At 43.1% G+C, this 13884-nt stretch overlaps 1 protein-coding gene across 1 annotated transcript; it reads right to left on the reverse strand.

Annotated features, from left to right (window-relative positions):
- Positions 1-3941: 3941 nt before the first annotated feature.
- LOC134357660 (C-C chemokine receptor type 9-like) lies at positions 3942-5009 on the reverse strand. Its single transcript, XM_063069281.1, has one exon. It carries the CDS (start codon positions 5007-5009, stop codon positions 3942-3944), a length of 1068 nt encoding a protein of 355 aa, XP_062925351.1.
- Positions 5010-13884: the final 8875 nt, after the last annotated feature.

A 13884-nucleotide genomic window follows, 5' to 3' on the forward strand; every position in this document is an offset into this window, starting at 1 on the left:
ATTATAGGCCGGTTAGCCTAACGTCGGTGGTGGGGAAACTGCTGGAGTCAGTTATCAAGGATGTGATAACAGCACATTTGGAAAGCGGTGAAATGATCGGACAAAGTCAGCATGGATTTGTGAAAGGAAAATCATGTCTGACGAATCTCATAGAATTTTTTGAGGATGTAACTAGTAGAGTGGATAGGGGAGAACCAGTGGATGTGGTATATTTGGATTTTCAAAAGGCTTTTGACAAGGTCCCACACAGGAGATTAGTGTGCAAACTTAAAGCACACGGTATTGGGGGTAAGGTATTGGTGTGGGTGGAGAATTGGTTAGCAGACAGGAAGCAAAGAGTGGGAATAAACGGGACCTTTTCAGAATGGCAGGCGGTGACTAGTGGGGTACCGCAAGGCTCAGTGCTGGGACCCCAGTTGTTTACAATATATATTAATGACTTGGATGAGGGAATTAAATGCAGCATCTCCAAGTTTGCGGATGACACGAAGCTGGGTGGCAGTGTTAGCAGTGAGGAGGATGCTAAGAGGATGCAGGGTGACTTGGATAGGTTGGGTGAGTGGGCAAACTCATGGCAGATGCAATTTAATGTGGATAAATGTGAAGTTATCCACTTTGGTGGCAAAAATAGGAAAACAGATTATTATCTGAATGGTGGCCGATTAGGAAAAGGGGAGGTGCAACGAGACCTGGGTGTCATTATACACCAGTCATTGAAAGTGGGCATGCAGGTACAGCAGGCGGTGAAAAAGGCGAACGGTATGCTGGCATTTATAGCGAGAGGATTCCAGTACAGGAGCAGGGAGGTACTACTGCAGTTGTACAAGGCCTTGGTGAGACCACACCTGGAGTATTGTGTGCAGTTTTGGTCCCCTAATCTGAGGAAAGACATCTTTGCCATAGAGGGAGTACAAAGAAGGTTCACCAGATTGATTCCTGGGATGGCAGGTCTTTCATATGAAGAAATACTGGATGAACTGGGCTTGTACTCATTGGAATTTAGAAGATTGAGGGGGGATCTGATTGAAACGTATAAGATCCTAAAGGGATTGGACAGGCTAGATGCGGGAAGATTGTTCCCGATGTTGGGGAGGTCCAGAACGAGGGGTCACAGTTTGAGGATAGAGGGGAAGCCTTTTAGGACCGAGATTAGGAAAAACTTCTTCACACAGAGAGTGGTGAATCTGTGGAATTCTCTGCCACAGCAAACTGTTGAGGCCAGTTCATTAGCTATGTTTAAAAGGAAGTTAGATATGGCCCTTGTGGCTACAGGGGTCAGGGGGTATGGAGGGAAGGCTGGGTTCTGTGTTGGATGATCAGCCATGATCATAATAAATGGCGGTGCAGGCTCGAAGGGCCGAATGGCCTATTCCTGCACCTATTTTCTATGTTTCTATGTTTCTATCTTTTCCATGTCTACTCTGTCCAGCCCTTTCAGTGCCTGGTAGGTTTCAATGGGATCTTCCTCTCATTACTTTGCTTCTCTCAGTTTGGATTTGCCAAGTTCCTCAGTGTTTTTTGCTTTCATTTCTGATTTATTTTGGCATCTGTAATATTTAACTTTTTGAATCAGCCCAGCACTACGTTGAAAAATTGCTATGCGTTTAACCTATGCTGACTACAGTGAACACCTATGGATCACTCTTGTATGTCAAGAATTTTTTTTAGTGCAATTTATTTAAAACATCTTTCTACTTCGCTGTTTGTCTAAAATGATATGTTCAGAGAAGGTCGTGTATTTGATCATATGCAAACAAGTTTGTACCAAAATCTCAGAAAACTGAATTTTAAATAAAACTTTAACCTGGGTCAACATATGTATCCAAAACAGCAACACCTGACCAACTTACTGGTCCATCAGTAGGGACTCAACATACAGAACTGTGGAACTGCAGGTATAAATGTTTTATCTAAGTTAAGCAAGATACACATTAACAAAATGTACGTCACAATAACCAGTCTGCTCAAGTAAAATAATCAAATTCTTTAGGGTACAGAACATACAGTTTTATTATCAAAGCAAATGCAAAAATAAGAGAAAAGTAACAAAACGTTGAATGGAATGTAACATAAAACAGCAAAGTTCATTTAATCAATAAAAGAGGATTATTTAAAGCATTGAAACAACATCATGCTAATTGTAAAATAACTAGTTAAAATTAATTATTTTAACCTTCAGTGTCTAACACAAGAACAGAAAAAAAAGCCAGGAGTCAGGAGCTTCAGTCTCTCGAGTCTGCCTCACCTTTCAATAAGATTACAAGTGATCTAACCCAGGCCTTAATTCTGGTTCTGTGACTGATCCCCTCAGCCCTTGAAAACGTATCCACCTCAACTTTAAATATTTCCACAACTCTCTGGGGAAGAGAATTCTAAACAAGAAATTTCTACGTAGCTTGGTTTTAAACAATTGATCCCTTTTATTGGAATAATTTCTCCTTATTCTCCCACACATTCTGGCATTTTGCATATATCACCTATTCAATGCTTTCCCAGCACCCCATGCAACAAACATTGACAGGAACAAAATATGTCAAAAATTTCCTTTCAGCCAACCAATAAAAATACTGCAGCTATTTCATTGATAAAACATTTTTTTTAATGCGTGAAAACTGCTGAGGTTTAAAATAGCCCAAACTTTAAATTCCTACTCAGGATCTAATGCAGAAACAAAATCCTTTGTAAAGCAGTCACTATAATGCTAATAAGTTGTTCTACAGGAGGAATGGCCTCAATAGTATCTCACTGGTATTGTGCATGATTCTTTAATACTTTAATTTTGCTTGTATTCCACTTTACAGTTCTATGTCCCTTTTACTCACTTGCAAGGTGCAAATGATTGAGGCTCCAGGTTGTGTCAGTCTGGGGAAGGATAAGGACCAGCCACATAACTAGATCTGGAGAGATATCTGGGCCACATTATTTCAGGATGCTGGTTTCCCCAATCCACCAGGCAATAAGAAAATAAATATTATTTGACACAATATTCACTGTTACTGTTACAATAAGACAAAAGGGATTTGGACTGAGCCTTCACAAAGTCAATAAGCCAAACAGCCCTGTTCTGTGTCATAATAAGTATATACATGGAATTCCAGCTTCATTAATGAAATCTGTCTTCATTTCACTGTTGCCATGGTAGGTTTGAGACTCATTTCTGCGTCTACACTCCCGAATCCAGACCATGAGAGGTTAAGGGAAAATATTGCTCCCTCGTTCCTTCTAACGACACTTTTCAGGCTGAGAAGGTAAACCTGCGTTACATTGTGACATCTCTGGCTTATTACTCAGGCATAATATTTATATTTGAACAGCAAGCTCTTTGTGGCTCATTTTGCTTTTAATGTCAAGTTCCTCTCATCTTTTTATGACAGCAAAATTAAGTTATCTTAACTCAAAAGTAAGTCTGACATAAAGTAGGAAAACCTCCAAGAGGGCCACAACCTTGTCGTTAGGTTTGGAGACTTGCGTGCCTCATTGACCCGGAGAGCTATGTTGGCTGGAGTCAGGACTTTATGCTTTGGCTCTTGGTAGGGTCAAACTTGCCAAACAGGTCAAGGGGCAAAGGCCAGACTAAGAGTGGTCCACCGGTCCTCCAGGTTTGGGGATTCAGCTCAGGGCTAACAATCCTGACTGATAAAACAAAATTGTTCCGGATACAACAATGAAGAATCCTTCCACATCTGAGTGCAACAGTATTCGTGAGTCTCCACTTGGGACTTGCGTGACTGACAGCAGTGAAAACCGAGAGGAAGCTACTGACGTGATGAAGAACACTGCCAGAGATGGAGAATCTTCATTGCTGCCCTAAATGCCAGTGGTGTATTGGGCAGTAAGTAGAAAAAGCATAAACAAGGCGATTTTTATGGGTTCTTCTGTCTTGATAGAGCATTTGTAATTTAGACACTAGCATCCTGTGGTCTATCTCTGTTAACTGGGGTTTATAAGGAAAATGTCCCTGTCACTTCACTTTCTGAATAATCAGGAGAGGATTTACAAGAGTTCTGCTGTGGTTTGGTTAAGGTCCTGATGCAGCCTATATCTTTCATGATTTTCAACAGATCTTTTCGGAACTTTACTCCTATAAATGCATACAGCAGTGGGTTCAGACAAGAGTGCAGGAAAGCAATGCACTGTGTAATCTGGGTGGCAATGTCCAGGTTCTTGAGGGTTTGGCAGTCGGTTATTGTAATATTGATTGCATCCATGGCTTTCACGATTATGATGCTGTTGTATGGCAACTGAGAGAGGACAAAGACAGCTACCACAGCCCCTATCACTTTTATAGCTCGGTGCTTTTGAAAGCTTCTGGCCCGGAGAAGCTTCCAAACAATCATGGAATAGCAAACTGTCATGACAGCAAAAGGCAGGAAAAATCCAGCAGCCACCTGAACTGCAAACCCTGTGGCTTTCAGGTTCTTCTCCGGATAGACTGTAGAGCAACTTCTTCGGGTTTCATCCTGTGAGCTGAAGCAGAACTCTGGCAGAGACAACAGTACAGCAGTCACCCAGACAATTAGAGAGGTTAACTTGCTCTGAAGAAGTATTTTTTTCTTTGAACTCCGCGCTTTCACTGCTTTCACAATAGCAATGTAACGGTCAATGCTGATGCAGGACAACAACAAGATGCAGCTGAAGAAGTTGATCTTATAGATGCTGTTAGCTGTTTTGCACATGAAGTTTCCAAAGATCCATCCAGATATTTCATTCAGTGCCCAAAATGGCAGAGTGCAGAGGAAGAGGATGTCAGCAATAGCTAGGTTTAGGAGATAAACATCTGTCATGGTTTTGATCCTCTTGTAGTAAGCGTACAACACTACAACCAAGACATTCCCCACCAACCCTAAAAGAAACACAGAGAAGTAGAAAGGTGGAAGAAAATATTGGGCAAATTGTCGGACTTCTGATTTTATGCACATTCCACTTGATTCTTCATCATAGTCATAGTATTCTGTGGTATAGGTCAAGGTAGGGAAGGTTAAATCTTGGTCCTTGTCAGCTCCGGCCATGTTCTCTCCTGCAATTGAACAGATCACCAGTTAACCAACCACAGTGACAAATGGAATCAAAGAACCATAGACCACGGTGACCATTTATGGAAAGATGCAGCAAAGATTCTCACATGTGATTAATTTCTTGGAATAGCTCGTATAGGCTGGACCAAAACCAGGCGGGGTTATATCTTTTCAGGTTATTTTAGACTCAGTGGGCTGAACACCCTGTTTCTGTGCTGTATATTTCTATAACCCGGATATAGCAAAGGAATTTTACTTTTTCAGCATTAATAGTTTGGCTGTAAAGTAAATTACAACTTCCCCTATTGTTAAATTATCTAATCATTAGGCTAGTGAGCTGTTTACTTGTTACCTGTGCTGCACACTACATGCATTTTGGATTATATTTTATTAACTTATTTATGGTAATATTTTGGTTTTGTGTGATCTATGTTTCGTGGGATGAACATTGTTTCATTTTGTTCTATACATGTACAATCAGGCAACAATAAACCTGAAGCTGAACTTATTTTATTGCCATATACACCAGGAAACAATGAAACCCTTTGCTCGTGTGAAGCTTACAGAGTAAACAGTATTCTTGGTTATAATAGATACAATGACAAGTGCAAAACGGTAGAATGATGCAGAGATTGCAGAGCAGTCTGAAGTAATAAAAACAGAAAGGCTGGAGTGACAATAACATAATTAACAAGCAAGGTAGAATTAAGAGTCCAAAAACATGACAGCGTCACCAGGAGGAGGATGTGGAAGAAGTTATTGATCCAAGAGTCCATTAGCAACAAGCAAGATGCTGCTCTTTACATCTTATGTCAATATAATACAACTTCCCCCTACGTTTTGTTCAAGTGACCTGATCTCTCTCTCCCTCAGTGCTGTTGGCGGATGGTGCTGGAGCAAGGTAATCAACACAGATTGTAGATTTGGACTCTAATTCAGTTTTTATAACCATATAACAATTACAGCACGGAAACAGGCCGTCTCGGCCCTTCTAGTCCGTGCCGAACTCTTACTCTCACTTAGTCCCTCCGACCTGCACTCAGCCCATAACCCTCCATTCCTTTCCTGTCCATATATCTATCCAATTTAACTTTAAATGACAACATCAAACCTGCCTCAACCACTTCTGCTGGAAGCTTGTTCCACACAGCTACCACTCTCTGAGTAAAGAAGTTCCCCCTCATGTTACCCCTAAACTTTTGCCCTTTAACTCTCAACTCATGTCCTCTTGTTTGAATCTCCCCCACTCTCAATGGAAAAAGCCTATCCATGTCAACTCTATCTATCCCCCTCATAATTTTAAATACCTCTGTCAAGTCCCCCCTCAACCTTCTACATTCCAAAGAGTAAAGACCCAACTTGTTCAACCTTTCTCTGTAACTTAGGTGCTGAAACCCAGGTAACATTCTAGTAATTTTATGATGTGTTCAATTTCTAATTCTAGTTCTGCTTGCTCTTGTTACAACTTCTGAATCAGGGCAGCCTTCAGACAATGAACCCTGAGCTGAACTGAATGTGCCTTTTGATACTCGGTTTTATATTCTGGGTTTTTGCTTTTTTTTTAACATGGGGGAGGTGGGCTGATGTTTGATGATTTTCTTTGAATGGGTTGGTTCCATGGTTCTTTTTTGTTTGGTGACTGTCTGTGGGGACTTCAGGATTGTATACTGCTTACATACTTTGATAATAAAAGCCCTTCGTATCTTTGAATTTACAATGTGCTGTTGAAATTCAGGATAAAGTAGTATTAAATTGACAAAACACATATTGCCATTATGTAATTGGGCAGCACGTAGCATAGTGGTTAGCACAACACTATTACAGCTAAGGCTGTTCCGGAGTTCGGAGTCTTGATTTTGTTATAGAACACCTCTAATCCCTCATGGCTGGTGTCTGTGTGCAGTACATATGGCAACTGGGGGTTTGCAAAGGCCAGCACAATTCAGCAACTCTTTCAGCAGCTGAAAGTCCTCTTCATATTTTGTATGCCATCTTTCCCCAAAAGGCTCCAAAGGGCAAAGATAAACTTGTCGCCTTCTCCTTTCGTTCTTCTTCCTTTCTCCCCGAGGGAGGGTAACCACACAGAAGTTGGTTTAAAGGGTGGCTTACTCTGTAGTCCTTCACAAGTCTCTGGTAGTACCTAGAGAGTCCAAGGGCACTCACATTGTTGGGACTTAGTTATGTGGTTACTGCCTCCATCTTGGACAAAACTATAGCCACTCCATCCTGTGAGATTATGTGTCTGACATAGTTGACTGACATCTTACAAAACTGGCATTTGCCCAGTGACAGTTTTAACCCTTCATCTTTCAGTGGTCTAGCACCTTCGTGCTCCTCCAGTGTGGACCTGAATGCTATGAGATCATCCAAGTACACCAGTACGTGGAGCAAGTTCATGTCTCCAAGTCTTCTCCATGACACCTTGGAAAGTAGCCGGTGCTCTTGATATGCTCTGGGGCATTTTATCAAAATGAAAGAATCCAAGTGGACATATCAATGTCGTCTTCTCTTTACCAGCTTCATTCATGGGTATCTGATAATACCCACTCCTTAGATCCAATGCACTGAACCATTTTGCTCCACTCAGGCAGGCCAGAGCATCCTTGATCCATTGAACAGTATATCATTCAGGGACTGTACGTCTGTTCAGTGTCTGATAATCGACACACATTCGTACCTTCCCATTCTTCTTCCTCACCACTGCTATGAATGACACACAGGGACTTCTGAACTCAGTGATAATCCTAGCTTCCCTCAGGTGAAAATCTTCCACCTCTGCCGGTGCGAACGGTTGAGACCTCTCTCTAAACATCACTCTAATAGTGTGGTGAATACTAATGGAGCAACCCATATCAAATTCATCAGTAGAAAAGACATCTCTGAGCTTCAACATCTTCTCTGTCACTTTCCTTTTCCATCCCTCGGGTACCAGGAAGTCACCAAAGTTGAATGACTTTGGTGTTATCTTTTTCCAATCCAGGAGACTGTCGGACATCCAGTTTTCTTACAGGAAAACTGCCCTCACAGGGGAAGATGTGCCAGTAGCACCCCACATCTGAGGTTAACCTCTCCCTCTGAGGTGATCCTGACAATCACTGTCACCCTATTTGCGTGGACAGCTGAAGATTTCTGTGGTTCTGTAGTTTCCCGTCACTCTAGCTACTTCCCCAGGATGTAACATGATGGGTTTGGACTGGGTGTACCACACAGTTTCTCGTTTATGCTCATCATCCTGCTTGGGAACTTGCACTTTCTCGAAAGCAGCTCTGAACACGGGCAGATAGACAAGGTTTTCAAAAAATTTATACAGAAATAAGTGGAAAATTAGGATTGCTCCTGAGAGCTGATGGGCTGAATGGCCTCCTTCTTTAACATAGGGAAATATGAGTAATATAAGAACATGAGAAATTAAAGGGCGGACAGAGATGAATTAGCACATGAATTACAGAGTTAGGAGACTAGGCTGAAGACAAAGACCTCAGTGATGGAACAATTAGGTATGGAGATTATCAGTGGTCAGGATTTGTTTTTATATGTTTATTAGACAATTTTGAAATACTTCACCAACCCAGCATTTATTGGCCAAATATAACTGCCCTTGCAAAGATGTTGCTGGGCAGCATCTTTGAACTATCTCAATCCTTCTGAACAAATTGTTGAGGAGGGTTTTCCAGGAATTAAACTAGACGACAATAATGTTATTGTCAGCTTGGAGGGGAACTTGCAGTTGGTGGTATTTCCATGTGCCTCCTCCTGGTGGAGGTGGTGGTTTGGGTGTTGCTGTTGGAGTGCCCTGAGCAGGTACAGTATGAATTTGTAGACGGCACAGACTGGGCATTGTGGTGGAGGGAGTTTAGGGGGTAGACAGGTTACCAGTCATTAGGATGCTGCATCCTGGATGGTGCAGAATGCCTTGGGAATTATTGGCACTGCACTAGCCAGTCCAGGAGAGTGTATTCCATCGTGCAGTCCACATGTGCACGTAATTGACAGAAAGGGTTTGGAGTGCCAGGAGGTTAGTTACTTGTTGCAGGATATATAACCTCCAACCCACCTCGTAGCCATAGGTACATATGTATCTGGTCCATTTGAGTTTCTGGTCAATGATAACCGCAGGGTACTAGTGATAGGAGACTCAGTGATAACATTGTCACTGAGTAGATTGTTAGACTCTCTGTCACTGTTACCAGCCCTGAATGTTGTCCAGATCTTGCTGCAGACAAGCATGGGCAGCTTTACTTGTTAATGAATGAGGAATGGAAAGGAACATTTGCAATCATTGGCAAACATCTTCACTCCTGATCTTTTGAGGTAAGTGGTTTCGGACAACGGCCATGAGGACATAGAAGAGAGAACTGTACAGTGCAGTAGTGGCCCTTCAGCCCACAATGTTGTGCTGACATTTCAACCTACTCCAAGGTCAATCTAATCCTTCCCTCCTACATAGTTCTCAATTTTTCTATCATCCATGTGCCAATGTAACAGTCATTTAAATTTCCCCGATGTATCCACTTCTGCTGCCACCTGACACTCACTTAGCACTTCGTGTAAAAAATAATCTATCTCTGACACCCCCGTTACACTTTCTTCCAATCACATTAAAATTATACCTCTTGTATTACCCATTTCTGCTTTGGGAAATAGTCACTGACTGTTCACTCTATCTAAACCTTATCATTATATACTCCTTTATCAAGTCACTTCTCATTCCCTTTCTCTCTAAAGAAAAAAGCCATAGCTCTCACAATTCATCCTCATGAGACATGCTCTCTAACCAGGCAGTATCCTGGTAAATCCCCCCTGCACCCTTTATAAACTTCCACATCCTTCCTATGAAGAGACAAGCAGAACTGAAGACAACGCTGCAAGAGTGCTTGAAGCAGAATGTTATAGAGCTGCAACATCACCTCACAGCTTTTAAACTCAACCTCTGACCCAGGTTCAAGAGCAAGGGACGGCTGACGGTTTGGACATGAGGAACGGGCCAGTTCAGCTCACTGCTCCATGAGGTTTACTTGCCTCTGCACTGAACTGAGGGTGTGGCCTGCGACTACCAGGCTCCTGATTGGCTGTGACTGACTCTGCACTGAACTGCGGGTGCGGCCTGCGACTAACGGGCTCCTGATTGGCTGTGACTGACTCTGCACTGAACTGAGGGTGTGGCCTGCAACTAACGGGCTCCTAATTGGCTGAGACTCTGCACTGAACTGAGGGTGTGGTCTGCAACTAATGGGCTCCTGATTGGCTGAGACTCTGCACTGAACTGAGGGTGTGGTCTGCAACTAATGGACTCCTAATTGGCTGAGACTCTGCACTGAACTGAGGGTGTGGTCTGCAACTAATGGGCTCCTAATTGGCTGAGACTCTGCACTGAACTGAGGGTGTGGTCTGCAACTAATGGGCTCCTGATTGGCTGAGACTCTGCACTGAACTGAGGGTGTGGTCTGCAACTAATGGACTCCTAATTGGCTGAGACTCTGCACTGAACTGAGGGTGTGGTCTGCAACTAATGGGCTCCTGATTGGCTGAGACTCTGCACTGAACTGAGGGTGTGGTCTGCAACTAATGGACTCCTAATTGGCTGAGACTCTGCACTGAACTGAGGGTGTGGTCTGCAACTAATGGACTCCTAATTGGCTGAGACTCTGCACTGAACTGAGGGTGTGGTCTGCAACTAATGGGCTCCTAATTGGCTGAGACTCTGCACTGAACTGAGGGTGTGGTCTGCAACTAATGGGCTCCTGATTGGCTGAGACTCTGCACTGAACTGAGGGTGTGGTCTGCAACTAATGGACTCCTAATTGGCTGAGACTCTGCACTGAACTGAGGGTGTGGTCTGCAACTAATGGGCTCCTGATTGGCTGAGACTCTGCACTGAACTGAGGGTGTGGTCTGCAACTAATGGACTCCTAATTGGCTGAGACTCTGCACTGAACTGAGGGTGTGGTCTGCAACTAATGGGCTCCTAATTGGCTGAGACTCTGCACTGAACTGAGGGTGTGGTCTGCAACTAATGGGCTCCTGATTGGCTGAGACTCTGCACTGAACTGAGGGTGTGGTCTGCAACTAATGGGCTCCTGATTGGCTGTGACTGACTCTGTGGCTGAGGGCTCTCTTTCCTTAACTTAAGTTCTGATGCTATTTGCTTAGTTTTATTGTTTGCATGTTTTGTTTCTTTTCTCTCTGCACATTGGGTGTTTGACAGTCTTATTTTTTTAATAGGTTCTATTGGGTTTCTTTGTTTTGTGGGTGCCTTTAAGGAGGCAAATGTCAAGGTTGTATGTAGTATACACACTTTGATAATAAATGTTCTTTGAACTTTGAACTCATCCTCCAAATAATGGTCAAACACACTTAATAGCCCCATCAACTTGAGTGAAAACTTTGAGGGATCTATGGACGGGGACCCCAATGATCCCAATGTCCCTCCACACTGCTAAGAATCTTGCCATTAATCTTGTACCCTGCCTTCAAGTTTGACCTTCCAAAGTGTATCACTTCACTCTTCTGATTAAATTCTATCTGCCACTTCTCAGCCCAACTCTGCATCCTGTCAATGTCTCATTGTAACCTACAACAGCCTTCTACACTATCCACAGCAATCTTTGTGCCATTTGCAAACTTACTAACCCATCCTTCCACTTCCTCATTCAAGTCCTTTATAAAAGCACAAAAACCAGGAATCCTAGAATAGATCCCAGCAAAATATCACTGGTCACCAACTTCAAGGCAGAATATATTCCATCTGCTACCACCCTCTGCCTTTTGTGGCAAGCCAATTCAGTATCCACACAGCTAAATTTCCTTGGATACCTTAGTAAAATCCATATACACCACATCTTCTTATCTATTTTCATCAATGTGTTTTGTTACTACACCAAAGAACTTCTCCAAATGCGCATAAATCCTATCTCCAAGAATCCCTTCCAATAGTTTGCCCTCCACTGCTGTAAGACACACTGGTCTGGCATTCCTCGGATTATCCCTATTATCTTTCTTGAATGAAGGCATAACATTTGGTATTGGTAATACTCCTGTAGCCAGTGAGGACACAAAGATATCTACAAATGTGCAGAAATACCTTCCTTCACTTCCTGTAGAAACCTAAGGTATATCCTTTCTGGCCCTGGGGATTTATCTATCCTAATGTTTTTCAAAGGTTCCAGTACATTTCCGGTTTCACTTCTAGGGCACCATCGAGAAAGGTGACTCGTGTGGCAGATCCTATGGAAACTATCAAATACTGTCCTCTCAGGCTGCTACAGCTGAAAACCACAGGTGTATCTAAGGTCTGGACAGTTAGTAACGATGTTTTAATGTGATTAAGCAATCTATTGCTGCTCAAAACCGACAGAAATAGATCACACTTTGGTCAGCTCACTGTCCCTTTAAAGATAGTGGCAGAAGAGAAGTTGTTGTGCTGGGCTAATGGTGCATTTTTCAAAAAATGAGGTTTTCAATTCTCAATACCAACTGTCTTTCTGGGAACTGTACAATCTCTGATAAATAAAATTGAAGATCTCAGAGCTAGGGTGCTGTATCAGATGGACATGAGGACCACTTGCGTCTTTTGTTTCATAGAATCTTGGTTATCCCCTTCCATTCCGAACGCAATGATTCAGATCGATGGTTTCACAATGCACTGCCAAGATAGGACTGCTGTGTCATTTAAAGCCAAGGGTGGGTGGGGTGAGGGGTGTTTGCTTCATGATCAATTCCTCATGGTGTACAAACATGGTGGTGCTGCCCCAGTCTGGCTCACCAGACCTGGAACATCTCGCAATCAAGCCATTTTATCTGCCATGGGAGATGTCAATGACCACTTTGGTAGTAGTATATATTCCATCTCAGGCTAATAGCAAATAAGCTCTAGATGAACTGATCAATCTGATCAACAGGCATGAAACAGCACATCCTGATATCTTCTAGATTTTAACCAGGCCAGATTGAAAAAGTCTGTAAATAATTATCACCAATAAATCACTTGTAGTACCAGAGGAACCAACACACTGGCCACTGTTACACCACAATCGAGAGCGCTTACTATGCTATCCCCTGTCCACTTCGGGAAGTCTGATCACCTGGCTGTACTTCTACTCCCTGAGTATTGGCAGAGACTGAAGACTGCAGCATCAATAGTGAGGACCAAGAAGATGTGAACCAGGGAGGCACAGGAGTGCTTACAGGACTGGTTTGACTATTCAGGGATTCATCTTCAAGTCCGAATGAGTACAACACAACTGTCAATGACTTCATTAAAACCTGTGTGGGTAAGTGTGTGCCTATGAGAACATACCGTACATACCCAAATCAAAAGCCATGGATGAACCAGGAGGTTCGTAGTCTGCTGAGAGCTAGATTTGAGGCATTCAAGTCTGGTAACCCAGGCCTGCAGAAGAAGGTATGACTTGTGGAGGGCTATTTCAGAAACAAAGAGACAATTCCGAGAGAGGTTGGAGGCAACATCAGAAGCACGTCAACTCTGGTAGAGTTTGCAGACCATTACTTCCTACAAACAAAATCCCGACATCATGAATGGCAGTGATGCTTCACTACCAAATGAGCTCAATGCCTTTTATGTTGGCTTTGAAAGGGAGAATAAAACCACAGCTATGAGGATCCCTGCAGCACCCGGTGACCCTGTGATCTCTGTCACGGGGGCCGATGTCGGGCTGCCTTTCAGGAGGGTGAGTGCTCACAAGGCAGCAGGGCCTGATGGAGTACCTGGTCGGGCTCTGAAAACCTGTGCCATCCAACTGGCAGGGGTGTTCAAAAACGTTTTCAATCAGTCAGAGGTTCCCACCTGATTCAAAAGGGCAACCATTATACCAGTGCCCAAGAAGAGCAGTGTGAGGGGCCTTAATGACTA

Source organism: Mobula hypostoma, chromosome 17 (genome assembly GCF_963921235.1).
Source record: "Mobula hypostoma chromosome 17, sMobHyp1.1, whole genome shotgun sequence".
Classification (NCBI taxonomy): domain Eukaryota; kingdom Metazoa; phylum Chordata; class Chondrichthyes; order Myliobatiformes; family Myliobatidae; genus Mobula; species Mobula hypostoma.